Raw genomic sequence first — 27,591 nt, 5'->3', positions numbered from 1 at the left:
TTTTTTATAACCTCTTGAATATAGATATTATAATACTTTGAAAATATTGTTCTTCAAAGTCTTCTGTATCCGTAGCACAGTCAGGTAGAATACGTCAAATTGACAAGTAAGAATCAGCTCATTTCACCCAACACTTGATGCCCACGATGTCACACTTGAAGTTATTTTGACAGAAGCCGGCTAGTAAAATTCCCACTTGCACCACAAGCTTTAAACAGAAAAAACAAATATGGCATTTGAATACTTCGACTTATCACTTGTGCAAACAACTACTTGGAACCAAACTTGGATTGCTAAGAGCCGGCATTTTGCGCTCTCTTTACATGTATATAAATGATGAACATGAATCTTACAGCTAACTTCAGCAGCTTCTTCAGTTTTGCTTTCGTTTTTTCATTTTTACATTGCAATGAAGACAGTAGCTCAAGTTATCATTCTCCTCTTTTTCATTAAATTTGCTTTGGTGAATGGAGTCACCAATACCAAGGTTGGAAGAAAGTAATGCACAAGAGTATTTTGGAGTTAGAAGTTCCCCTTCATGTTTGAACAACTATACATTAATCAACTTAATCAATTCTAATTATTAGATGTCAATTTAGTAATGTTATTGGTAAATTTGCAGCATTACATAGTTTACATGGGAGAACACTCTCACCCCAGCTCAGAATCTGTCACCACTGCTAACCACCACTTGCTTGCTTCAGTTACTGGAAGGTATGCCTTAAGCTTATTTTGAATTACTATAAAATTAATTAATCTTTCATTGGCAATATTTTTTACTCAAAAGTAAAAGTTATTTCATAACTTGTAACTCAACTTCTGTTGAATCATTTCAGTTTACATGAAGCAGAAAAAGTGGCACTTCATCATTACTCTAAAAGCTTTAGAGGTTTTTCAGCAATGCTTACACCACAACAAGCTCAACAACTTGCCGGTATTGCATTTTACACCTCAGTTTTGATTCTTCTGTGAATTCTCAGTAATTTTGGTAAAAGTAGTATGAAAATTACAGAAAAAACCAAACTTAATTTGCAGTGTCATGATTCCATATTTAAAAAGAAATCTGAAATTTTTCAAGATATGTTACAAGGTACAAAACCGAGTGCAAAACACAGCATAGATGTGGTGTACATTCTCTAATTTGTTTCACCTGATTATTGCAGAAAAGGATGCAGTTGTTTCTGTATTCGAGAGTCGAATGAATCCGATCCACACCACACATTCGTGGGACTTTCTAGAAATAGATTCCATTAACCAGTATAATCAATTACCAATGAACTTGAAGTCTGACATTGTTGTTGGTGTCATCGACTCTGGTAATGCTTCATGTAACTCTGCCTTTGTCTTCCTTGCTATGTCATCATATCACCATAGTTCCTTTATTTTGCAGGAGTTTGGCCTGAGTCGGAGAGCTTCAATGATGAAGGACTAGGTCCTGTGCCTGAGAAATTCAAGGGAGAATGTGTGACGGGAGACAGTTTTACATTAAGCAACTGCAACAGGTACCAAGCATTTTATCAGGCAGTAATTCATCTTGTGTTCAATACTTTCCCAGTGAAACTTCCCCTGTGGATTTTCACCACACTGGAGGCATGATCATATGAACTCAGCATACACAATAAATGCAACCTAACCAAGAATCCAAAATGTTGCTTCAAATGGAAATTCCAGGAAAATCATAGGCGCACGGTTCTATTCCAAAGGGTATGAAGCAGAAAATGGTCCTCTTGAATCTTCCAACCACATCTTTTTCCGCTCACCTCGAGACAGTGATGGGCATGGAACACACACTGCCTCAACCATAGCTGGATCGATTGTAGAAAATGTCAGTTTATTCGGTATGGCCGGAGGAACTGCAAGAGGAGGAGCACCGAATGCAAGACTGGCCATCTACAAGGCTTGTTGGTTTAACCTATGTAGTGATGCTGATGTTCTCTCTGCCTTGGATGATGCAATTAATGACGGTGTTGATATCCTATCCCTTTCCCTTGGTCCTAAACCTCCCCAACCTAGCTTCTTTGAACATCCAGTAACTGTCGGTGGTTTCCATGCATTCCGGAATGGAATTCTCATTTCTGCTTCGGCAGGAAACTTTTTTTTCCCTGGGACTGCAACCAATGTTGCTCCCTGGATTCTCACTGTTGCCGCAAGCTCCATGGACAGGCAATTTAACACTGATATACATCTTGGAAATTCAAAGGTTTTGCAGGTACTCTTTTCAAGTATACTCCACACTATCTGCCACTTCTTCTCATCTAAAGGTTAAAAAACTAGGAACTTCTGTGCTTTCAGGGCTTCTCTTTAAATCCTCTGCAAATGGACAATTTTTATGGTTTAATAGCTGGGAGTGCTGCAGCTGCCCCGGGAGTTCCAGCGGCGAATGCAAGGTATCCTCTACCTCTGATGGCTTGAATAATATATCAAGACTTGTCACGGACAATCTTCACATCAAGAACCTACAAATATATTGCATTAATATTTTCAAATTTATGGTTTTTTGTTAGAAAATTTGAGACTAACAAAATCTACTTATAAAGAGAGATTGGAGAGTTCAAAATCGTGTAAATCCTACATCAAAAATTCATTTTTTTTATTTGAAATTTTACACCAAAAGATTTATACTTTTTAATATGAGATTCAATATTACAATGTCAACTTTGATCATCAATATAACTATAATTAAACATTAATTATCAAGATTAAATTATACAAAATCATATAAATATTACATTAAAAATTCATATTTTTTAATATAAGATTTAAATTTTATATCTTATTATTTGATAATAAGAGTAGAGAAATTACAAAAATGGTCATTGCAGTTAAGAAAAATGGTGTTTAGTTTGGATAACGTTTGGTCATTGCACTGATAGATAAAAATTTGTTGTTTCATTAGATGAATCAAGTAGATTGTTTTAGCATTTTGTCACATATGAAATCACAATATACAATTTCTTAACTTTCAAGTTCTGTAACATGGAAGAAAAAACCGTTTTGTCCACAAGAGTGCATTACAAATTCCTATATCCTGGCCAAGACCTAAATCGAATTGGTTCGGTTTTGAAAATCAATTCAATTTTGTTTAAACATGTTTAATTCAAATTTGAGTTAAAAAGGTTGACTTGTTTATAAAACTAAACTAAACTCTAATTTGATTTAATTTGAATTTGACTCACAATTTAGTTTGAATTATGTTAAATGATTATAAAAAAGATATTGTTTTATCTATTATTGAGTAAAATGATATCATTTTATTATTTAACAACGAATTCGAGTCATAAATCCAAACTATGAATTCAAGTTATAGATTTGAATCATGAACTCAAACCAAACTATTTTTCATTCGAACCAAGTTTAAACTATTCTTAATATCAACTTGTCAAATTTAAGTTGAACTAGAGATTAGAGGATTTTGGTTTGGTTCATATCCACCCCTATTTATATTTATACATATTATTCTATATATTTTCATAAAAAGTAGTATTATGTGCACAAACGATAAAAATAAAATTGACTACAAATAATAACATATTATTATACGATTAAATGATACTTTATTTTTAATTTAATCATATGGTAATATATCACTATTTATACTCAAATTTGTACTAATTTTGTGTACATATAATTTTATTGTCTCATAAAATACATACAATTTTGCGATACGATTCTACAAAATTTCTCCTTTCGAAATTCCTACATGAAGTTGGACTGATGGAGAGTGAGAATTCAAGATATGATTTCCCTTTTGGGTTTAGCTATTACTTTAAATCCTGTATATCACAACTGGCATCGGTATGACACTGCTGCCTCAGCAGCAGTCAGCCAGATGGTGGATGCCCTACCTCCAAGAAAAGTCAGCATTCACATGCTCTAATAGCGTTGTTGTTACACTATCAATCAGCTTGTGCAAGAACAATACGCTAGACCCAACCTTAGTCAATGGAAGAATAGTGGTGTGCACATTGGAGGCGGTTACTGATAATAGAAGAGAAAAGGCCGCATTTGTAAGACAAGCTGGTGGCGTTGGAATGATACTCATTGATCCATTGGTCAAAGATGTTGGCTTTCAGTTTGTAATCCCAGGCACCCAAGTTGATCAAGAAAATGCACTGGAACTTCAAGCTTATATGACTACGGAGAAGTGAGTTTCTGAGATCCCTACGCTTGAAGAACATTAGTTAATTTAAGAAATAATAAATGTCAGTATTGAAATAAAGTTGAATAATTATTATTTATAAATATTCTTGTTGTTGCAGAAATCCTAGAGCCAGAATCTTTCCAACACAGACAGTTTTGAAGACCAAACCAGCACCAAAAGTTGCTGTGTTTTCGTCAAGGGGACCAAATATTATTACACCAGAAATCATTAAAGTAAGTTCTACACAAATTTTCCCATTAATCTTTCTACACGGACATTGCAATAAACTTCAGCTTTAATATTGGTAACAGCATAAGGAACATCAAAATAATGTATTGGAGTAACATAATGGAAGAAGTTAATCAGAAAATCCCTGAAAGTACACTTACCTTATGATCCATAATTCAATTGCAGCCTGATGTTACTGCACCTGGAGTGAATATCTTGGCTGCATGGTCTCCAGTATCAACTGAAGCCACAGGTGAACGATCTGTAAATTACAATATAATCTCTGGGACCTCCATGTCCTGTCCGCATGTTTCTGCTGTTGCAGCAATTATAAAATCATACCGACCTTCTTGGAGCCCAGCAGCCATAATGTCCGCAATAATGACGACAGGTTAGTTGCTTCAACAACACAAAATCATCAGAATATTTTGTATATATTTAACCACAGATTGGATCTCCTTTCAATTCCTTTTGCGATTACAGCTACAGTGTTAGATAACAACAACCAACTAATTCAAAGAGATCCAAATGGCACTGAGGCAACACCTTTTGACTATGGATCAGGACACATAAACCCATTGGCTGCTATAAATCCTGGATTAATCTATGACTTTGACGCCCATGACATTGTCAATTTTCTCTGCAGCACAGGTGCAAGCCCTGCACAACTGAAAAATCTCATAGGAGCGATGACTAATTGCCAAAATCCTCCCACACCCTCCCACAATTTGAACTACCCCTCAATAGGTGTTTTGGCCATGAATGGAAGTTTATCCATTCATCGAATAGTTACATATTTTGGTGAAGGCCCAACAGTTTATGTTGCACAAATAAATCACCCAACTGGTGTAAACGTTAGTGTTACACCTGCTAAATTGAAGTTCACAACAACTGGGGAGAAAAAGTCTTTCAGGATTGATTTCATACCTTTCAAGAAAACTGATGGAAGTTTTGTGTTTGGTGATTTGACATGGAGCAACGGCATCCATAGAGTCAGAAGTCCTATTGCTTTGAATGTGGTTTCCTTCTAGAAAAAGAGTGTTTTGATAAATATATTAATTTCAAAGAAATTAGACTTTATCTAGTGGGTTGCCCGGCCATGGCTTTGTATGCATCAACAGGTGAAAGGGGTTAATATGAATTCAGCATGTACAAGACAATCACCCAAATATGCTTTCCTATAAAATGTCTCCTCTTCACTTGTCTTCCATTTGGAGGAAATCAATATGAATGCTCATCATCTGCAAGCTATTGGCAGTTTGCTGGTTTTGGTTGGAAAGATCGATTTAATCAACTCCTAAAACATTAACATATGATTTTCAATTTAGTATACTGTAAATAATTATGCTGCTTTCGGTAAATCTTTCACGAAAGCCTTTCCATTACCAAATAGGGTTTAAGACAGAAATGGTCCATTACTGCAACAACAGTCAATTCCATAGAAACTGAAAATTTGGTTATCAATATCATTAAATCCTCAGAAATATATTACAAAACCAATTTCAGGAACAAGCTTATTTAGTTTCAACATCTCAATCATATTGAAGACTGACACCCAGTCTTTATGCTAATGTCATTGGAAATCTGCTTATAACAGTAAAGCAAATTGCATACCTCAACTCAGATACCAGAAATTGTCAGGAAGCATCAAGAATAAGACACAGATGTAGTCAAATGAAGTTTGTTGATATAATTTGTGCAGAAGCAGAACAAGAAACCCCAGACCGAAAGTCATATCAGATGAGTTTTTCATTTTTAAATAAGACGTAGATGAAATCAAACTCTCTTCATATATTAAGGAAGAAATGCATTGACAGAATGAGATAATAAACTGTTGCAACTCCAGGAAATTGTAACAGAAAAAAGGAAGATTAACCAAACCAAACGCACCCTAAGGTTTAGGGATTATTTTTGTGTAACCTCATGAAAATGGATATCTTAATTAATTATCCGATTTTTTTTGTTAGATTTCAATTAAGACCTGAATTAGGGATATTTAGTATAAATTCTCAAGGTAAAAGCAGCATCTTAGTTTAAAACAATTGCTGGAAAAAGCATCAGCTTAATTGATATCACCAAAAAGCAATACAACAAGTAAGCTAAGCAGTATTAAATGTTTTTATACTTGGGGAATATTTGTTTCAGAATCTTGTATAATCATGTGGAATAAGTCAAATTTACAAGAAGGAATCAACTCATTTCCCCCAACACTTGATGCCCCCATTTAAGTTACTTTTGACAGAAGCCGGCTGTTAAAAATTCCCAGTTGCACCACTCAATTACAATCTTTAAACTGTAAAAACAAATATGGCTTCTGAATACTTCAACTTATCACTTGTGCGAACAACTACTTGGAACCAAATTTGGATCTTGGCTTGATAAGAGCCGGCATTTTGCGCTCTCTCACTACTTATATATATATATATGAAGAACATGAATCTTACTGCTAACTTCAGCGGCTTCATCAGTTTTGCTTTCAGTATCTCATTTTTACATTGCAATGAAGACAGTAGCTCAAGTTATCAGTCTCCTCTTTTTCATTGAGTTTGCTGTGGTGCATGGAGCCACCAATACCAAGGTAGAAAGAAAATAATAAACAAGAGTGAAATGGAGTTAAAAATTACGCTTCATGTTTATACAACTATGCATGAATCAATTTTAGTAATGTTATTAGTAAATTTGCAGCATTACATAGTTTACATGGGGGCACTCTTACCCCAACTCAGAATCTGTCACCACTGCTAACCACCACTTGCTTGCTTCAGTTACTGGAAGGTATGCCTTGAGCCTGTATGACATTACTAGATAATTGATTAATCTTTCATTAACAGTATTTTTACTCAATATTATTTTATATCTTGCAACTCAGCTTCTGTTGAATCATTTCAGTTTACATGAAGCAGAAAAAGTGACACTTCATCATTACTCTAAAAGCTTTAGAGGTTTCTCAGCAATGCTTACACCACAACAAGCTCAACAAATTGCAGGTATTGCATTTTACACCTAAGTTTTGATTCTTCATCAATTCTCAGTAATTTTGTTTGAAGTAGTTTGAAAATTACAGGAAGAGCAAACTCAAACAGAGTTAAATGTTGTTACAGTGTCAAAAACCGAGTGCAAAACACAGCATAGATGTGGTATACATTCTCTAATTTGTTTCATGTGATCTCTGCAGAAAAAGATGCAGTTGTATCTGTATTCGAGAGTCAAATGAATCCAATCCAAACCACACATTCATGGGACTTTCTAGGAATAGATTCTGCTAACCAGTATAATCCTATAAGCTTGAAATCTGACGTTGTTGTTGGTGTCATTGACACTGGTAATGCTTCACATAACTCTGCTCTTCTGTTCCTTGCTATGCCATCATATCATCATAGTTACTTTGCTTTGCAGGAGTTTGGCCTGAGTCGGAGAGCTTCAATGATGAAGGACTAGGTCCCGTGCCTGAGAAATTCAAGGGAGAATGCGTACCTGGAGAAAATTTTACATTGAGCAACTGCAACAGGTACCACGCATTTTGTCAAGCAGTAAATTATTTAGTGTTTAATACTTTCTCAATGAAACTTCCTCTGTGGATTTTCACCACACTGAAGTCATGATCATGATCATATGCAACCTAACCAAGAATCCAAAATGTTGCTTCAAATGGTAATTCCAGGAAAATCATAGGTGCACGGTTCTATTCGAAAGGGTATGAAGCAAAACATGGTCCTCTTGAATCTTTCAACAGCATCTTTTTCCGCTCACCTCGAGACAGTGATGGGCATGGAACACACACTGCCTCAATTATAGCTGGATCTATTGTCGAAAATGTCAGTTTATTCGGTTTGGGCCAAGGAATTGCAAGAGGAGGAGCACCAAATGCAAGACTGGCCATCTACAAGGCTTGTTGGTTTACCACATGTAATGGTGCTGATATTCTCTCTGCCATGGATGATGCTATCAATGATGGTGTTGATATCCTATCACTTTCCATTGCTCCTCTTCCTCCCCAACCTAGTTTCTTTAATGAACCAATAGCAGTCGGAGCTTTCCATGCCTTCCGGAAAGGAATTCTCGTTTCTGCTGGAGTGGGAAACTCTTTTTTCCCTGGGACTGCAACCAATGTTGCTCCCTGGATTCTCACTGTTGCCGCAAGCTCCGTGGACAGGCAATTTAACACTGATATACGTCTTGGAAATTCAAAAGTTTTGAAGGTAATCTTTTCAAATATACTCCACACTACCTGCCACTTTCTCATCTCAATGCTGAAAAAGGTTAAAAAACTATGAACCCCTGTGCTTTCAGGGCTTTTCTATAAATCCGCTGCATATGGGAGATTTTCATGGTTTAATAGCTGGAAGTGCTGCAGCTGCCCCGGGAGTTCCAGCGGCAAATGCAAGGTATCTTCAACCATTGATGGCAAGAATAAAATATTAATGCTTCGTATAGAAAAAATGTTCACATAGGGAAACTATAATTATATTGCATTAATATTTTGAAATGTATGAGTTTTAGTTAGAAAATTTGGACTAAATTTCACATTTCAAAAGTTAATAATTGAAATTGAAAAACCTAAAATCATCTTAAAAAATCTTATAATAGAAACTCATGCTTTTTAATATAGGATTCAAGTCTTATATGTAAGCTGCAATTCCCGAGATATGATGGTGACTTTAATCCTTAAAAAAACAACATATCAAAGACTAATTATTGAGATTGAAAAACTCAAAACCATATAAACTTTGTACCACAAGCCAATACTTTATAATATAGGATCCCAATCTCGCACTTGAAATCGTAACAAAATTATCCCTCCAGACAAATATAACATCAATATACAACATTAGAAATCTAAGGTGATGTAATCTGAAAATAAATTTAGCGTGGCTTATAGATCTAATATAGAACTTCGAGAATAAAATGGAGAAGTTACATAAATTGCCTTTGTGGTTAGAAGAGTGAGACACAAAAGTAAAGAGAGAAACGAAAGAAAAAACTGGTTTCAATTATAAACTGAACTTTTTAGCTTCACTTAAATTTGAACCTTTAATTCGATCCTTTAAAGCATAACTACACTAATAGATAAAAGTAACCTGATTAATTTTGTGAGTAGTATTTGTTGTTTCATTAGATAAATCAAATCGATTATTTTACCATTTTGTCGCATATGAAATCACAAAGTATACAATTTCTAACATTCAATTTCTGTAACATAGAAAAGAAAACTGCTTTGTCATATTACAAATTCTTAAACCCAAACTGACATATGACATATCATTCTACATATTCTCATAAAATATATTCAATTTTGTGATACATTTCCTCAAAATTTCCCTTTCTTCAAACTCCTGCAAGTAAGAAGTGAAAATGATGGAGAATGAGAATTCATGATCTGATTCCCTTTCTGGGTTTAGCTATTACTTCAAAAACCCAGCAACATAATCAGTTTGGTAGTCATCATGGTAATCACAACTGGCATCTCTATGACACTGCTGCCCTAGCAGCAGTCAGCCATCACATGCTCTAAAAGCTTTGTTGTTACATTATCTGTCAGCTTTTGCCAGAACAATACACTAGAACCAACCTTAGTCAAGGGGAGAATAGTGGTGTGCACATTGGAGGAGGCTATTGTTAAAAGAAGAGAAAAGGCCACATTTGTAAGCCAAGCTGGTGGAGTTGGCATGATACTCATTGATCCATTTCTCAAAGATGTTGGTTATCAGTTTGTAATCCCAGGCACCCTCATTGGTCCAGAAACAGCACTGGAACTTCAAGCATATATGACTACGGAAAAGTGAGTTTTTGAGATCCCTATGCTTGAAGAACATTAGTTAATTTAAAAATTATATAGTTAGTGTCAGTATTAAAATAAATTTGAATAATTATTGTTTATAAATATTCTGGCTGTTGCAGAAATGCAATAGCCAGAATCTCTCGAACACAGACAGTTCTGAAGACCAAACCTGCACCAAAAGTTGTTGGGTTTTCCTCGAGGGGACCAAATATTATTACACCAGATATCATTAAAGTAAGTTCTGTAAAAATTTTCCAGTAATCTTTCTACACCGACATTGCAATAGACTTCAACTTTAATATTAGTAACAGCATGGGGAGCATTAAAAGAATGTACTGGAGTAACACAATGGAAGAAGTTAATCAGAAAATCCCTGAAAAAACACTTACCTTATGATCCATAATTCAATTGCAGCCTGATGTTACTGCACCTGGAGTGAATATCTTGGCTGCATGGTCTCCAGTATCAACTGAAGCCACAGGTGAACGATCTGTAAATTACAATATAATCTCTGGGACCTCCATGTCCTGTCCGCATGTTTCTGCTGTTGCAGCAATTATAAAATCATACCGACCTTCTTGGAGCCCAGCAGCCATAATGTCTGCAATAATGACGACAGGTTAGTTGCTTCAACAACACAAAATCATCAGAATATTTTGTATCTATTTGACCACAAATTGAATCTCTTTTCAATTCATTTTGCTGTTACAGCTACAGTGTTAGATAACAATAACCAACTAATTGGAAGAGATCCAAATGGTACCGAGGCAACACCTTTTGACTATGGATCAGGACACATAAACCCCTTGGCTGCTATAAATCCTGGATTAATCTATGACTTTGACTCCCGTGACATTATCAATTTTCTCTGCAGCACAGGCGCAAGCCCTGTACAACTGAAAAATCTCACAGGAGAGATAATTCATTGCCAAAGTACTCCCACACCCTCCTACAATTTGAACTACCCCTCAATAGGTGTTTCCACCATGAATAGAAGCTTATCCATTCATCGAATAGTTACATATTTTGGTGAAGGCCCAACAGTTTATGTTGCACAAATAAATCAACCGACTGCTGTAAACGTTTGTGTTACACCTGCTAAACTGAAGTTCACAACAACTGGGGAGAAAAAGTCTTTCAGGATTGATTTCATACCTTTCAAGAAAACTTATGGAAGTTTTGTGTTTGGTGATTTGACATGGAGCAATGGCATCCATAAAGTCAGAAGTCCTATTGCTTTGAATGTGCTTTCCCTCTAGGAAAAGAGTGTTTTGATAAATATTTTGAATTCGAAGGAAATTAGACTTTATCTAGTGGTTTGCCTGTCATGGCTCTATATGCATCGACAGGTGAAAGGGGTAATATGAATCCAGCATGTACTATACAATCAAACAAATAAGCCTTTCTATAAAATATCTCCTCTTCACTTGTCTTCCATTTTGAGGAAATCAATGTGAAGGCTCATCTTCAAGCTATTGACAATTTACTGGCTTTGGTTGGAAAGATTATTTAATCAACTCCTAAAACATTAACATAGGTTTTTCAATTGAGTATACTGTAAATAATGATGCTGTTTTTGTTGACTCAATTTTGTATCTTTCATGAAAATGTTTCCATTACCAAATAGGTGGAGGCGATGTGCAGCCAGCCTTTTCAGCTAACAGTGCCAACATTTCTCGCAACATCGAAATCTCAGAACTTATCCAATTTCTAGAATTGAATTCAGTTTTATGGAATTGACTGTTACACTCGTCATGCTCTTTCTGCTTTAAATCCTTCAATTGATTCAACCCAACTTTCCATTTTTGTGTTGACCATGGATTTTGCAAGTGTGTATGGATCAATAGCTTGGATACCAATTGTTGCAACTCCAGAAAATTGTAAAGAATGAAAGGAAAATGATGCAACAAAACTTGAAACGAATACTATTAATTATATTGTTAAAAAAAGTAGTATACGATATAATTTCCGAATGCTACACTCAGATAGTAATTCAGCAAAGCTACTCAGTTCACAAACTTTTTTTTTATGAATAAAACTTGTTCTTTTCCTCTTACACAATACTTACCATATAGACGAGTTTTTCTAACCCTGATATGATTCATAATCTAGGACAACTCATAATAAACTTAATAATTAACTCTCCTAATTCAACCCAAAGAAATCTAACCTACTGGGTATTTTCTCTTATTGAATATCACCTACTAATTGGCTTCCCATTATATAGCTGTTTTCCTACTCGGCTTGTAAATTTTGAACACCTGAATGTTTGCTACATCCGATAGTAGGTTGCCACAAATGGAGGCCTAATATATACCGCAGAAGAATCAAACAGAAAACTTCTTTAGTTACAACATTAATCCCCATATGCCTTTGAAGCAGCATGGGTTTAAAGAAACTCGGAAGAAAGCATCCAATGTGAGAATTGATCAACCAATCAATGGGGAGTCAAGGTTCCCTTAGCTGCAGTTAAGACCTACATAACCTTGGCAGCTTTCCACTTATGAAATCAAACTTTACAATTCTTTGTTACCCAATTTCAATACCTCCATCTTCTTGAAATGAACAACAAACAAGTTTATACTCGCTATGATCTCAGATCCTAACTGTCCAACCAGTTTCCTTATGAACCTTTGCCATTAAATTGGTGATTGATTTAAATTGTGCAGCTCTCTTTTGCATCTGTTCCAAATTGTAAGTAGTATGACCTACATGGAAGTACTAGATGACAACCTTTACCAATAGTCCCCACAAGAGCAAAAACCTTCCTTAAAGTGGTGGAATCGGTTTGTATCTCTAACAACAATCTCTCTCCCTTCAATATTAGATATTAACTTAATGACATTATGACAGTCTCCACAGACCCGAAGGTTCTTAACAATCTGCAAAGGAAACCCTACAGGGGTGGTAATCAATCCAAAAGCAATGGCCAACCTCTCACTGTGTTGAGAAAGAATGGCTTCTTTGTGTTCATCATCAATGTCCTGAAGCACATAATTTAAATCAGGCTGATAACCTGCATCCTTTAATCGGGTACTTAACTCCTCAAGTTTAAAATAAATTTGATCCGACATTGGATGTGAATGATCACCAGCCAAGAATGAATAGGTCTTATTCTTTACCTCGATCCAGCTGTAACCAGCTTCTTTTCTCACTTTTCTCTCATCCATTAATTTCCTTGTTTTTGCTCTCTCCTGCCAATGTCCTGTTGCAGCATACATATTGGAGAGCAATACATATGCTGCTGAGTCTTCTGGCTGAAGTGAAATGAGCTTTTCCCCTGCAAGTTTTCCCAGATCTAAATTACGATGAACACGGGAAGCAGCCAAGATAGTTCGCCATACAGTTGCGGTCGCAGCAAATGGCATTGTGTTTATAATATCCAAGGCTTTTTCAAGCATTCCAGCTCGGCTATATAGATCAACCATGCAAGAATAATGCTCCATTGTTGGATTAATGTTGTGATCTTTTACCATGATATCAAAGTATTTTTGACCTTCACCCACAAGTCCAGCATGAGTGCAGGCAGTAATGACACCAATGAATGTTATGCCATCCATTTTCAAGTTCTGCTGCTGCATTTCCCTAAATACCTCAAGAGCCTTCTTTGCATGACCATGTTGAGCATATCCAGAGATCATTGAGTTCCACGACACCAAGTCTCTCTCCCCCTGCCTCTTGAAAACTTCATTTGCATTCTCAATATTCCCCTTCTTTGCATACAAGGTTACAAGAGCACTACTGACACATAAAGCATTATTCAGTCTTGATTTGATTGAGTATGCATGAAATTGTTTACCCTGTTCCACTGCAGCTATAGGTGCAGCACAGGCATTGATGACACTAGAAAAAGTAAACTCATTAGGTTTAACTCCTTCACTTGCCATGTTTTTGAATAGTTTAACAGCTCCTTCAGTGTCTCCTATTTGAGCATATCCAGCTAGCATGGCTGACCATGCCACAATGTCCTTCTCATATATTTTTTCAAAAACTTTTGCAGCCCCATTGATGTTTCCTAACTTAACATATGCATCTAACAGTGCAGTTCCAACAGAAGATGATCTCTCATAATTAGTTTTGATGACTTGTGCATGTACTTGAAAAGCAGAAACAACAGGCGGAGCAGTCAGAATTATTGAATAAGTAAAATGGTTTGGTCTAACACCTTCGCCATTCATTTGGCAAAAAAAATTCACAGCTTGTTCAGTTCCACCATTCTGCAAATAGCCAGTAATCATGGCAGTCCATGACACCACATTTCTAGTTTTATGCATCGTAGAGAATATTTTACTGGCATCTTCCATTTCACTGCACTTACTGTAAGCAACCATGAGTGCTGTTCTGATGTTGTGATTAAATCGAATCCCATTCTTCAAGACCTGAGAATGAAGCTGCTGTAAAGACACCAATTCCTTAAGATTAGCACATAACTTAATAACAGAAGCGAAAGTTGACTGAGTCAGGTTTGCACCTGCAAGCCCCATACGATGAAATATTTCAAAAGCTTCCAGGTCAAGCCCATTAGTAATGTAACCTGCAACCATACAATTCCAAGTAACTGAATCCCTAACCTCCATATCATCAAAAACAAGCCTAGCATATCTAACCATCTTTGACTTAAAGTACATACTAATCAAAGCATTGCAGACAGAGGTAACTGCTTCAAATCCATTCTTTATAACAATGGTATGAACTTCAACTCCTTTATCAACCATCACCTCGTCTGCTAAAGCTCCAAGAACAGTCGCAAAGGTAAACGAATTAGGCTTCACACCCTCAGCTTGCATTCGAAGAAACAACTCTAGCACACTCCAATTCATTCCATAGCTTGCATAACCGGTTAACAATGAAGTCCAAGAAATCACATTTCTCTTATTCATCTTATCAAAAATTCTCCTTCCATCTTCAACATTATCCGTCTTCATATACATATCCACGAGAGAAGTACCCACACTAACATCCTCCAAAAGACCCGACTTAATGCACTCAGAGTGCACTTGTCTGCCAACAACATGGTCAAACAAACGTCCACAAACCTTCAAAACGCAGGAAAGGGTGGACCCATCAACAGGTAAACCCGAACGATGAATACCCAGAAAGAGATTAAGCGCCTGACGATTGAGGTTATCACGAGAGTACTCAAAAAGGAGGCGGTTGTATTCTGCCACATTTTTTGTGAGACTTTTATCGAACAGGTGGTGTTGTAGTGTAAGAGGGTCGAGTATTGGAATGTCTGGTGGAATTTGAGGACGCAAATGAGAATGAAATGATGTTAATGTGAGAATGTTGAGAGGTTGCTTTCTTGATCTTAGAATCATGCTCTCTTTTGAGTTAAGAATGTTAGTTGAACTGTTGAAGACAAATGCAGCGTTCGCATTTGTTTGCACTTGACGAGAGCGCGGGAGACAAAAAGAAGAAGACAGACGAGCGCGGGTCACGCAGGTATCGCATTGTGGGGGTTTTAGGTGAGATTTCAGTATGCGAGGGGTTTTTGGGAAAAACCACGCGGGGCGGGCGTAGTGGGGTTTTTATGGTAATTTCCCACCACACGTGGCGGCGGGTTTTTGTTTTTACGCATAATTTTCAAATTTTTTGCCTTTTTTTTAAAATAAAGCATGTATTATAAAATTGATATATTTTAATTTATTTTCTTACAATAAAATGGCTTCAAAACATTAAAAGAAAAAAAAGACAAAAGTCGATTGATGAATTAAGATTCCCGTTCGAACATCACTTTCACGTGCACGTGACTATATGCGGGCATCAAAATGTGATGTCCATCATCAAATCATCATTAAAAAACAGATTTTAAAATTTTATTAGATATTATAAATAAGAATATACTCTAAAATGTTCATAATACCCCCCATAATTTATATCCATTACACTTACTTTAAAATTTTACTACATAACATTTCAATCAAAACGATACAAAATTTAACAAATATCAATTTAACTCGTATATAATTAAATATCAAATAACATCATATGATATAATATTTATTTATTTCTTACATGATCAAATATTTAAAACACCGCATTATAAAATATTATTTCACCATATCTATGATTAAATACTTATAACACTCCCACATTGATAAATATGAATTGTGGTATTTTTTTATTGATGTAAGCTTAGAGTTTATATAGAAGAGGTGGGTAGTAATATTGGTATAAAATTAAAGATTTTGATCATATCAATTTAACGCAAAGAAAATATATAATCACTTTCGATTTAATGCATAAAATGTAGTTAATATAATTAATTTCTCTATCTCTCTCTTTTTTCACCCTAAAATCTAAATGTTCAAGGTAGTTGGTTTGAATATATTTGTTTGCTAGTAGGTAAAGTGTATTCTAATTAAAATAATCTTAGTAAAATATGAGAAAAATTGCCTAATAATGGTATAACATGAGTGGGAGCATGGTGTTACGGCTAAAAGTAGATGGGCACAACCAGAATTTGGGCACATACATGTCAAAAAGTTGGCCTCATAACACATGTATTCTTGACAGTTTAGGTGAGATTGGCTTGTGGGCAAAATGGCTTATCCCAGAGAAATGATAAGACTAACAAAAGGAACCGATAAATTGGCATAAAAAACAACACATGCTTTGATTCTATTTGTAGAAGTGAATTCATTTAAAAAAAAAGAAAAGGGGAACGGAATCCTTAAAGCTAACTTGAACTCTGTATGTTTTTGTCATTCTTATATCCTATCCACTCCTTCCAACACTTCTAACCCAACCGCCCTCTTTGTGTTTTTTAATTTTGCCCTTACAATTAATGAATTTATAAATAACTGAAAATCACTTTCTTTTGTTTTTTAATTTTACTATTATTTTGATACAAACTTTAAGAGAATCACACTTCAAAAACTAGCTATCAAGATGGGAGAGCCCAAGACTATATTAACCATACACTAGTTACTCATACTTTTTAATGTGAGATTTAAATCTCATACCTTACACTTGGGATCTTAACATACCACTTCACTCTGCACACGCAACGTCCACGCGGGTTGGCTGTGCGCTAGCTCCCTGCTAGCCCCGAACAAACACTGCAATGCCCGCATCACCACCCGCACCACACGATTGCAACTAGAAGATGTGGTGATAGCTTTGATACCAAATGATATGAACCTTCGGAGAATCACACCTCTTGAGATGGGAGAGCCCAAGGTCATATTAACCCCACACTAGCTACCCACACTAACTACCCACACTTTCTAATGTAGAATCTAAGTTTCATAGCACTTAAAATCATAACATATTTCCTCTTTGTGCTTTTTTTTTTTTTTTTTTTGGGTATTTGCTTAAATTCTGGTTTTACTTTTAAGCAACCTCACTGTCTTCTAGGACTTGGAGTAGCTTTTGACCGTTAAATAGTATAGATCTTTTTTTTTTTTTCTGGTGAGTGAATTGCTTTGGATTATTATTATTATTATTTTTTGGGTAAGTAACAGCTTAGATCCTCCTCTTCTTTGTTGACCCAAATTAGGGTTTAACATTTTCTTTTTTAATTTTTTCAATATTGGGCTTTTCTTGTTGCAATTTGGGTGCCCATTAAGCTTCAAAAGTTTTCTTCTTTTCAAAACTCTTAATTCGCCCACTGGGTTACTGGGTTTTTGAGGATAAGAGGTAAAGATTGCTGTTTTAACACTCCGTGTTCTTGTACTCGTTATTGATCTATTTTTGTTCCTTGTTCAGGAAGGCTATGAACTTGTGTATTCTTTTATTGGGTTTCGAAATTAATTAAAGAAGCTGGTTGAGTTGGTTTTCCAAATAGATAACGGAAGATGATTGCGGAGAAACCTGGTTGGGTTAGGCATGAGGGAATGCAGATTTTCTCCATTGATATTCAGCCTGGTGGGCTCAGGTTTGCTACTGGTGGAGGTGACCACAAGGTACATTTACTTCTTCTCATTACTCTTCATCTTCTTTTTGGTTACCAGTAATTTGCAAATTGAAAACATTCAGCGTTCTAGATGTCTGTAAACTGAAAATGTGTTTGCTGTTCAAAATTTTGTTCTCTTTTCTTTACTTATTCAGCCATTCGAATGTTCTAATTGAAGCTTTTTTTTTTTTCATCAGTTCTCTTTCTACATGAGTTTTGTCATTAGATATTGCTAGGAGTTATCTTTTTTATCTTCATCGATAGTGTTATGTGCTCGTTTGGATGCAATGTGATAATTTTCATGTGTGTTTCTTCTGTTTTTAAATTTGTGAAAATCTGTTAATCTATTGTGGAAATTTTATGTAGCAGTGCATCTTTTGAATGTGTAGTTATAATCGGTGCTGCTGCTTTCTAGAGCCAGTATAAAATTAACATTGTGGGTGGATTTGGTGATAAGTTTGGTTGAAGTAGGGGTGCATACTCATGGTTCAATTGTAAAATTTTAACATATTGTACAATAATTTTTGCAGCATAATATCTTTAGAACTTACAACCTTATGAAGCTATGGATTGTTAATTTATTTTTTCTAGTTAGTCATGAGAAACTGTGTTTCACTCTCATACATGATTCTAGAAGACACGCTCAGTGTGGTTGGTTCCATCCCAAAGGGGCGGTCCGGCTCGTGTGGGGTTCCTTGTTAATAAAAAGTTTAGTCATATTGCTTTGATGGCTTTGATCTGCAGAGCATTTGCAATTTATATTAATCTTTAAATTTTTATTCTGAAGTATGACTGCTATCTTTGTTCTTCGTTACTTGCAGGTTCGAATTTGGAACTTGAAATCGGTTGGTAGGAGTTTGGAAAATGATGAATCAACACAAAGGCTTCTTGCAACACTTCGTGATCATTTTGGGTCAGTCAACTGCGTTAGGTGGGCTAAGCATGGTCGGTATATTGCATCAGGGTCTGATGATCAGGTGATTTTGGTTCATGAGAGGAAGCCTGGTTCTGGAACTACTGAGTTTGGTAGTGGAGAGCCCCCAGATATTGAGAACTGGAAAGTTGCTATGACTTTGAGAGGACACACTGCCGATGTGGTAATTTAACTAGATTCTATTACAATGTTTTGAGTTCAAGTGAAAACAAAATTGTCCATTCTCCTGTATTTGAACTGAGTTTACATTGGTCACCTTTTTCCACTAATGAATTCTTTGTTATCAAGATAGTTGTTTTTGCATATAAGACAAAAAAGGCCTTTTAGTACTGTCTAACTGGGGAATTATACTTCCATGCTTAAAGTAGGTGGATCTTAATTGGTCTCCTGATGACTCAATATTGGCTAGTGGAAGTTTAGACAACACCATCCATATATGGAATATGAACAATGGCATATGTATTGCTGTTCTTAGGGGTCATTCAAGCTTGGTTAAAGGAGTAGCCTGGGATCCTATTGGCTCCTTCATAGCGAGTCAATCTGATGATAAGACTGTCATTATATGGCGAACAAGTGATTGGAATCTTGCTCACAGAACTGATGGCCACTGGGCAAAATCAGTATGTACTTAATTGACCAATTTCTATTCTTTCTTGGATTTATATTTTTTTTTCTAATGGGAGTGTGCCCTTTTCAGTTGGGATCTACATTTTTTAGACGGCTTGGATGGTCTCCTTGTGGCCATTTCATAACAACTACTCACGGTTTCCAGAAGCCAAGACATTCAGCACCTGTTTTAGAGAGAGGAGAGTGGGCAGCAACATTTGACTTCCTAGGACATAATGCCCCAATTATAGTGGTGAAGTTTAATCATTCAATGTTCAGGAGGAATTCCTCCGATTTACAAGAAGTGAAAGCTGGACCTGTTGGGTGGACAAATGGGCCATCTAAGATTGGAGGGAAAGAATCGCAGCCGTACAATGTTATTGCAATTGGAAGTCAAGATCGTACTATTACTGTATGGACTACAGCTAGTCCTCGCCCTCTCTTTGTAGCCAAGCATTTTTTTTCTCAAAGTGTTGTGGATTTATCCTGGTAAATATATAATTTTCTGGCATAAGATAACATGAAGTTATTTATTTTGCACCCAATGCCTCTATTTCCTTTTCATAAATTGTTTGTTTCAAAATTCTTGAAACAGGAGTCCTGATGGGTATTCACTTTTTGCATGTTCCTTAGATGGAACAATTGCTACTTTCCACTTTGAGGCAAACGAATTGGGTTGTAGATTGAGTGATGATGAACTTGATGAGTTAAAGCGGAGTCGTTATGGTGATGTCAGAGGTCGACAAGCAAATCTAGTAGAGAGTCCAGCACAATTATTGCTGGAAACAGCCTCAGCTAAGCAAAATACAACTAAAAAAGTGGTTTCAAATGTTCAACCAATTCAGGCACCTTCAAAGTCTTCTGTCAATGTAGAAGTTACCACAAAGACTTCTGAACCTCAAGTTGATGATGCAAAGAAAAATGGGGGAGCTGTTGGTGATGGTGGGTTGAATAAAGTGGCAACTTCAGGCCGAATTTCTAGTCCAGTAAAACAAAAAGAATATAGACGCCCTGATGGTAGAAAGAGGATCATTCCAGAAGCAGTGGGTCTGCCTGTTCAGCAGGAAAGTATTCCAGGCGGTGCGACATCTCAAACGCTTGAGTTCCCTCTTGTGCCATGTGATAACAGAAAGAATAATGGGGTGGTTCTCATGGATGGTGGTACAAGAGAAGTTGTGAGGGGGACACTAGGCAGAAGCTCTGACATGAAGGAGCGTACTGGAGTTACTGCCAGGGCTACTGTTACTGAGAGCCTGGTTATTGAGAAGGTTTTGGTACCTGCAGGTGGAGATGGAAGTGTTAATGTGGAACAGTCTGGGAGTTCAAAGGCTTCTGGTTCTTTGGCTACTTACAGTACAACTCTTTCTATTAGGGTATTTGATAAGAAAGAAGCAGTAGATACTGTACCAGTTTGCTTGGAAGCTTGTCCGAGAGAGCATGCTGTAAATGACATTGTTGGAATGGGAAATACATGTATGATGAAAGAAACAGAAGTTGTTTGCAAAAGAGGAACCCAAACTCTTTGGTTTGACAGGATTATTGGGAAGGTCACTGTTTTAGCTGGAAATGCTAACTTCTGGGCTGTTGGGTGTGAAGATGGTTGCCTACAGGTAAGTCAAAAGAATTTAATCGTACCTTGTTAAATTGTGTAGCTGTTTGCTTAACATGGTCATTGACATATAAGTTAAATAAGCTCTCTCCATGTAGTTAGGTCTTAATACTTTGGTTTTGTGCCTGTCTCACACTCTTATGCATTGAACATTGGTTGGGGAGGGTTTTCAAGTTTCCGAAACATGTTGGAAAATGGAAAAGCCCTGTTCTTGTGCAAGACATGTCAGGTTTGTTCATGCAATTACACAAAATTTTGAAATTGCGTTTTTGTTTAGAAATGTGTTTCTTTGAATAAAAAAAAATTACAACACACTCTCTTCCTCTTGTGCCAAATGCACTCTCTATGTACTAACCTAAAATCCTAAACATTTGGGATCCCGTTTTTGTCTGTCTCTCTTTCTCCCTAACGCCATTAACATACACAAGAACTCCTTTCCTCTTACACCCATGTTAAAAAAAAAAACTGCTCCTTTCTTCTCACATCCCTTCCCTTTAATCTTACCTTTTTAAAATCTATCCTCCCTTCTTTAGACATCTGTCTCTACCTCTCTAATCTACTGTTGTTATCGAAGCCCAAGTAATTCAAAGGTTTTTCCCATTTGACCTTATTGGGTTTCAAAAAGTTGGGTTTGTGTTGGTTGAATTTGAGTTTATTTTGGGTGAATTGTTGGTGGTTTGGTTGAATTGTTTGTGAACTTTATTTTTACAATTTATGGATTCTGCTATCACTGGCAAAAACCCTACTTCTAGTCATCGTAGTAGTGTGATTTCTATTAAAAAGATAATGATGAAGACTAAAGCCCGTTGTGGAAATATGTCACAAAAAATGAGAAAATAAAGAAAGAGGTAATTGAAAATGAGTTTGTAATTTTTGTAATCAAGGCAGTGAACTTACACTAAAGTCCTGACACCTCTGGTACAACAGTCAAGGTGTTTCCGTTTCGGATGCTTGTAAACCCTCCCCTCCCAATGCTTCCATTCATCAGAGGTTTTTGTGTCCAATTTTTTAATTTTATGTGAATTTGGATTAATCCAATGTATATTTAGATTGGAAAATAATGTTTATCTTTTGGAGAATGGTTTGTGCTGTTATTTAGAATTCTGAATTTGGTCAAGCATCCAAATGTACATTTGTAGATGAAACTCTTAAGAAAGATTCATTTTAATTTTGTCAGAAGTTTGTCAAAGTAATAAATAGCTGCACATCTTGATATTAATATGGTAAATGTGAGAGGCAGGGACCTTTCTCAATCAACTAAGAGTTATTTAATTATTATATTTTCTGTATAAATATTCTAATATGCTAAGAAATATTGAAACTGACAGAGCTCTCACTGCTGATGCTTGATGAGGTCATTAACAGTGCAGGAGTCTGAGTGATTGGTTTTGATCTAGATTGTCAATTTGGGTGCCTTAGATCATTCTGTTAGAAACTCAGATTGCAGGTCTTTTAAAATATATAGGATATCAATTTGTTTTTAATGAATATCATGGATTTTCTTTCCCTTTCCTTTTTGGTACTTTTCAGTATTACCTAGTATTTGGCCTCTGACCTGATTACTTGATTCTAGTAACCCCTCAAGATCACAGTGGCTGTCTAATAGTCTGTCTTTTGTCATTTTCCTTTCCCTTTTATACCCTCTTTCATCAGATGTATTTGTATTGAAGTTTATGTTAGAAAAAAATTATGCATAAAGCTCCAGTAAGTTGATGACAAGACTTTGGAAATTCACATGTTAATCTCTATTCATTTTGCAAAGGTTTATTCTAAATGCGGAAGACGTGCTATGCCAACCATGATGCTGGGATCAGCTGCCACATTTATGGACTGTGATGAGAGTTGGAAATTGTTACTTGTCACAAGGAAGGGATCCTTGTATGTATGGGATCTCTTCAACAGGAAGTGTCTGCTTCATGATTCATTGGCATCTCTTATCACTGAAGATCTGATTTCATCTACTAAAGGTGCAGGTAGTAAATTTGATCCTGTATTGAACTAGAAAATTTGTTACAACAGTTGCCGAGAATCAATAATGGAGTGTTAATATTTGTAGTGGGTTTTTCGTGTATTGCCTGACAGCTATAATTTTATTGGATGTGTCTGCTTTCATCACCTTTTCAGGCAAAATCAAAGTCATATCTGCCAAATTATCAAAATCAGGTTCTCCCCTCATTGTTCTGGCCACACGCCATGCGTTCCTCTTTGACACAAGTCTCATGTGCTGGCTGAGGGTTGCAGATGATTGCTTTCCAGCATCAAATTTTGCCAGCTCCTGGAATTTTGGTTCAGTTCAGAGTGGTGAGCTGGCTGCATTGCAGGTGGATGTTAGGAAATATTTAGCGAGAAAGCCAGGCTGGAGCAGGTTTTTATATGATTTGACCCTTATACATTTGTAATTTTTTTGAAGAATTCTTAAATTTCGTGACAAATATTAAAGAGTGTTTGATACAAAATTTAAATACAGTTTTTTATTTTAAAGAACTATGAATGAAAAGATCTTTTACGAAAGCTTGTTTGGTTGCAATGAGTTGAAAATTTTGTGTGCACATCAAATATTCTCAATGTAAAATTTGATGTGTGCACCGTCATATATTTTAACAATAAAACTATGTGCACAATTTTGTACACAAACTATGACATGTCTTCTTATGATTGGATGTTGATTTATCTTTAATTTTCAACTATCCAATCGCATAATAACACGTCGTTGTTTGTGCACAAAGTTTTGCATTACTCATATTTTAATGTAAAATAAGTAATCTAAAAATTAGTTGTAAAATTAGATTGCAAGCGTCTTCCTGTTGAAGAGATCCCATACATACAAGGATCCCTTGCTTCAGTTTATTCTTTAGCCATTATTATGTTGTAAGCATCTTGCTTCTGTAATTTGATCAGTTCTCATATCTTGTAACAGGGTAACTGATGATGGAGTGCAGACACGTGCTCATTTGGAATCTCAGTTGGCATCTTCGTTGGCTATGAGATCTCCCAATGAATATCGCCAGTGCCTCCTTTCCTACATCCGCTTTCTAGCAAGGTTTGATCTACGCTTGTTCTTTTTTCATTTTTCTTTTATATCCCAGATGCATACAATATTATTATGATAGGGAGTAGATTAGACTGGCTTTTTGCTATTATGCTGCTAAATATGGTGCTCTATTTTATCATCATCACCATCATCAAGAAGCAGTGCAATATAATGTTTGCATACTTTTAATTGCAGGGAAGCAGATGAGTCTCGTTTACGAGAAGTTTGTGAAGGTTTTCTTGGACCTCCAACTGGGATGGTTGAAGCCACATCCACATCTGAAGATTTAAAGAATACGACATGGGAACCTTGTGTGCTTGTAAGGCTTTCTATACACTTTTGAAGTGCCATAGAAATTCAATGGACATTGGAATACATATCTTCTTTTTACATATCACCATATAAATATTTTTGAAGAAGATATGTTTTGGAATAATAATTTGAGATGCTCTGTGCTTTCTGTTCCGTCTGTTGATTTTTATCCATCGTTTATTATTATTTGTACACACACACACATATGCATATATATACTTGCACAACACATACACATGCTTATTCATTTATTGTAACAATCCTTTGTAGAGGGCTAGTAGTCTGATATCTCATGCATGATCCTTACAACAGCTTATGATTGTGTAGTAATTTTTTCAACGGTTGCTAATGTTTCCAAATATCTAATGTTACATGATTTGATGATTAGAAATTTATGCAGGCTTTTATGTGACTTAATGAAAATGCAGTTTGATAAGTTTTAATACAGCATCTATTGTCCCATTGACTCTCCCTTGGGGATCCACCTGCCCACATGGACTATCGCATGTGTTTAAGGATACTGTCTTATCAATTGATCTGAGTTCCAGTTCCTTAGTAGTGTACTGGTTAAGTTGCTTATAGCATGCTTCTGATATATACAAGCTCTTAGACACCGACCCATGTCCTTGTGGTTTGAATGTTTTGAATGATCCTCAATTTTCTTGTTTGCATCTCTTCAGGGAATGAGAAAGCACAAACTTTTAAGAGAGGATATACTTCCTGCAATGGCAACAAATAGGAAAGTCCAGCGGTTGCTCAATGAGTTTATGGATCTCCTGTCTGAATATGAAAGTACTGAAATTAACATAGAGCAAAAAGATCCTGCATCTCCCACTATATCCGCATTAGCAACTGACCAAATGGACTCTGCTCCACCTGCTACTGACCAAGTGAATTCTACCCTACCGGATATTGATCAAATGGACTCTGCCCCTATAGGAATTGATATAATGGACTCCACCCCATTGGTGATTAACCAAATGGCCAACACCACACCAGCAACAAACCAAATGGACACGAACCTAGCAGCATCTGATAAAATGGACTCTGCCCTGCCAGCAACTGACCAGATGGACTGTACCTCAACATCAACCGACCAGATGGACTGTACCTCAGCATCAACCGACCAGATGGAACCTGCCCCACAAGCAACTGACCAGCTGGAACCTGTCCCACCCGCAATTGATCAGATGGACTCTGCTTCCCTTGCAACTGATCAAGAGGACTCCATTACACTGGCTACAGATGGGACGGACCCTGCGGCTCTGGCATCAGATAAAGTGAATTCAGTTTTACCAATGACAGAACAAGTAAATTTAGAACCTGTACCAGATCAAGGTAATCTTGCCCCAGCTGCACAAGATTCTGGTTCCTAAATTCTGCATCTTGAGATGATAAGCATCAGAGGTATTTTTTTAATATAAGAACTTACTTATTGATGGTGTTGCTGAACAGTGAAGTGGACAAAGATACATCTTTTGCTTTTTGGTTTATTCTTCCCTCTTCAGCTTATTGCATGAAATCCATCCTTCTAGTATCTGCAGTAAAAAATCTATTTCAATTTAAATAGCTGTGGTTTCTCTCTTATGATACCTCGGAATGTAACAGAGGATCTCACTCGGAATGTAACAGAGGATCTCACTCCTTTAGTTAACAAATTTTCAATATCTTCTCATTTATAGGATTGTGTAGCCAATTTAATGGATTTAATTTCTTGTAAAAATTTTAGGCATAATGTGAATCAGATTAGTGGATAGGTTATCTTCATGTTCAGTTGTAACTTTGTTACCCCTTGTGAGTTGTTTTCTTTTTGTTATAAATCTATAGCTAACATCTTCTTGCTTGTCTCAAAATTTGTCTGAGGTTTGATCGAATGAGGTTGTGACACCTCTGTTTTGTTTATTCTTGCATGCTGCATATGGAAGCTGACTACCAGCATTGTATAATTTTGTGAGGCTTAAGTCTGTTTTTGTTGGCTGCACTATTTTTGTGTGCACAATCTTTGGATATCACAGAATTTGTTTGTGGAGTAGGAAAATGTTAAAGATTAGATAATGATAATATTAATAATATGGGAGAACAAAATTTGTCTCTACTGTGAAAACAAATTTCACAATAAGGAACTTAATCACGGTTGTAAACACAAGTCATGAAATGTTCAACTGGTAGATGAAGATGGATTGGATGATGACACCGTTTGTATAATGAGTGATGAGAAAATAAAGAAACAGATCCAGTTGAGGTGGTAAATTTCGATGAAAAATTGGTTAGTTCTGATGAAGTTGTTATGTTGATGGGTCAATTTAGACGTTTGGCATAATTTCAGACCCAATTGTTTGAATACAATGGTCAGGAAGGGCCATCAGCAAATTTGAGGGTTCAACTGACAAATTCTGACGATGGGACACACTGAGCTAGGATCGATGAGAATGATGTTGAAAGAGGAGAAAGTTGAAGATTGACTTTTCCAATCCTGGGTTCATATGTCGGCTTTTCTGATCAGAGTATATTCGTTTGCTAAGTCTGTTTTAAGCAGTTAATGGGATATAAATAAATTAATGAAGAGTCTGAGTTAGATCTGTAACTTCTACTCTTCCACTTTTTCAGCTTCATCCTTGATAGAATGATGCTGGCATTGAAGCTTCGTAAATACATAAAGAAACAGAGCTTTATGTTTTTAAAAACCTTTGCACCATGAGTTTGAGAGAAGCCATATGATTCGGGGCCCTTGTAGTAGGAAGTTGTCTCCTGATTAGACATTGGCTTGCTCAACATCTTCAAATCGTTCCTTTCTATTCGTCTTCTTGTCACTATAATCTCATAACTTAAACCAAACTTGATTCTCCAACCCTTAATTTTCGATCTGAGCAGAGTCTATTTTTTGTCATTTCAGTAGATGACAAAGATTGTTCACCTATATGTCCGAATAAATTGACCAAACTTTCGACACTTTGCACCTGGTCCAATTAGTACATCTTATACACTTTCTTAATTAGTTTTCCTTCTTCATTGTTCACCTGTGTCCCACGAAATTGACCTTCGAGAAAACCCAGC

The 27,591-nt window shown here is 36.2% G+C and overlaps 3 protein-coding genes across 7 annotated transcripts; 2 read left to right on the top strand and 1 right to left on the bottom strand.

The window, feature by feature from the left end:
* Window positions 1-339: 339 nt before the first annotated feature.
* LOC123208658 (subtilisin-like serine-protease S) lies at window positions 340-11,407 on the top strand. Its single transcript, XM_044626178.1, is given in 22 exon segments — window positions 340-714; window positions 837-934; window positions 1,164-1,316; window positions 1,391-1,502; window positions 1,672-2,209; window positions 2,293-2,387; window positions 3,905-4,144; window positions 4,260-4,374; window positions 4,556-4,760; window positions 4,853-5,329; window positions 6,889-6,947; window positions 7,055-7,074; window positions 7,076-7,144; window positions 7,259-7,356; window positions 7,545-7,691; window positions 7,766-7,877; window positions 8,031-8,568; window positions 8,660-8,754; window positions 9,909-10,148; window positions 10,268-10,382; window positions 10,563-10,767; window positions 10,860-11,407. Coding segments are annotated over 22 exon segments (4,392 nt in total). The 5' UTR covers window positions 340-601.
* Window positions 11,408-12,065: 658 nt separating this feature from the next.
* On the bottom strand, window positions 12,066-15,594 carry LOC123203393 (pentatricopeptide repeat-containing protein At2g27610). The gene has a single exon (XM_044619755.1). It carries the CDS (start codon window positions 15,464-15,466, stop codon window positions 12,884-12,886), a length of 2,583 nt encoding a protein of 860 aa, XP_044475690.1. The 5' UTR covers window positions 15,467-15,594; the 3' UTR covers window positions 12,066-12,883.
* A 2,017-nt stretch (window positions 15,595-17,611) lies between these two features.
* Window positions 17,612-26,304, top strand: LOC123209050 (protein HIRA-like). Of its 5 annotated transcripts, XM_044626776.1 has the most exons (12): window positions 17,613-17,789; window positions 17,859-18,055; window positions 18,867-19,142; window positions 19,348-19,599; window positions 19,677-20,074; window positions 20,181-21,195; window positions 22,957-23,167; window positions 23,319-23,559; window positions 24,112-24,234; window positions 24,421-24,544; window positions 25,218-25,607; window positions 25,638-26,304. In XM_044626776.1, exons 2-12 carry the CDS (start codon window positions 17,948-17,950, stop codon window positions 25,911-25,913), a joined length of 3,414 nt encoding a protein of 1,137 aa, XP_044482711.1. In that variant the 5' UTR covers window positions 17,613-17,789; window positions 17,859-17,947; the 3' UTR covers window positions 25,914-26,304. The 5 variants fall into 5 exon arrangements, with proteins under 5 accessions (XP_044482710.1, XP_044482711.1, XP_044482709.1 ...); XM_044626775.1 differs by having other exon boundaries at window positions 17,612-17,789; window positions 22,957-23,161; window positions 25,218-26,304; XM_044626774.1 differs by having other exon boundaries at window positions 17,863-18,055; window positions 25,218-26,304.
* The last annotated feature ends 1,287 nt before the right edge of the window (window positions 26,305-27,591 follow it).

Source organism: Mangifera indica, chromosome 2 (assembly GCF_011075055.1).
Source record: "Mangifera indica cultivar Alphonso chromosome 2, CATAS_Mindica_2.1, whole genome shotgun sequence".
Lineage (NCBI taxonomy): Eukaryota > Viridiplantae > Streptophyta > Magnoliopsida > Sapindales > Anacardiaceae > Mangifera > Mangifera indica.
This window is presented reverse-complemented; position numbering and strand designations above follow the sequence as displayed.

What these genes read in the sequence shown, in the direction of transcription:
- LOC123209050 (XM_044626774.1), top strand. Translation starts at nt 17,948, where the DNA reads ATGATTGCGGAGAAACCTGGTTGGGTTAGGCATGAGGGAATGCAGATT. An exon ending in ATGGCCACTGGGCAAAATCA is followed by an intron (nt 19,600 to 19,676) that starts GTATGTACTTAA and finishes TGCCCTTTTCAG; the next exon opens with TTGGGATCTACATTTTTTAG. An exon ending in CATGGGAACCTTGTGTGCTT is followed by an intron (nt 24,545 to 25,217) that starts GTAAGGCTTTCT and finishes GCATCTCTTCAG; the next exon opens with GGAATGAGAAAGCACAAACT.
- LOC123203393 (XM_044619755.1), bottom strand. Translation starts at nt 15,466, where the DNA reads ATGATTCTAAGATCAAGAAAGCAACCTCTCAACATTCTCACATTAACA.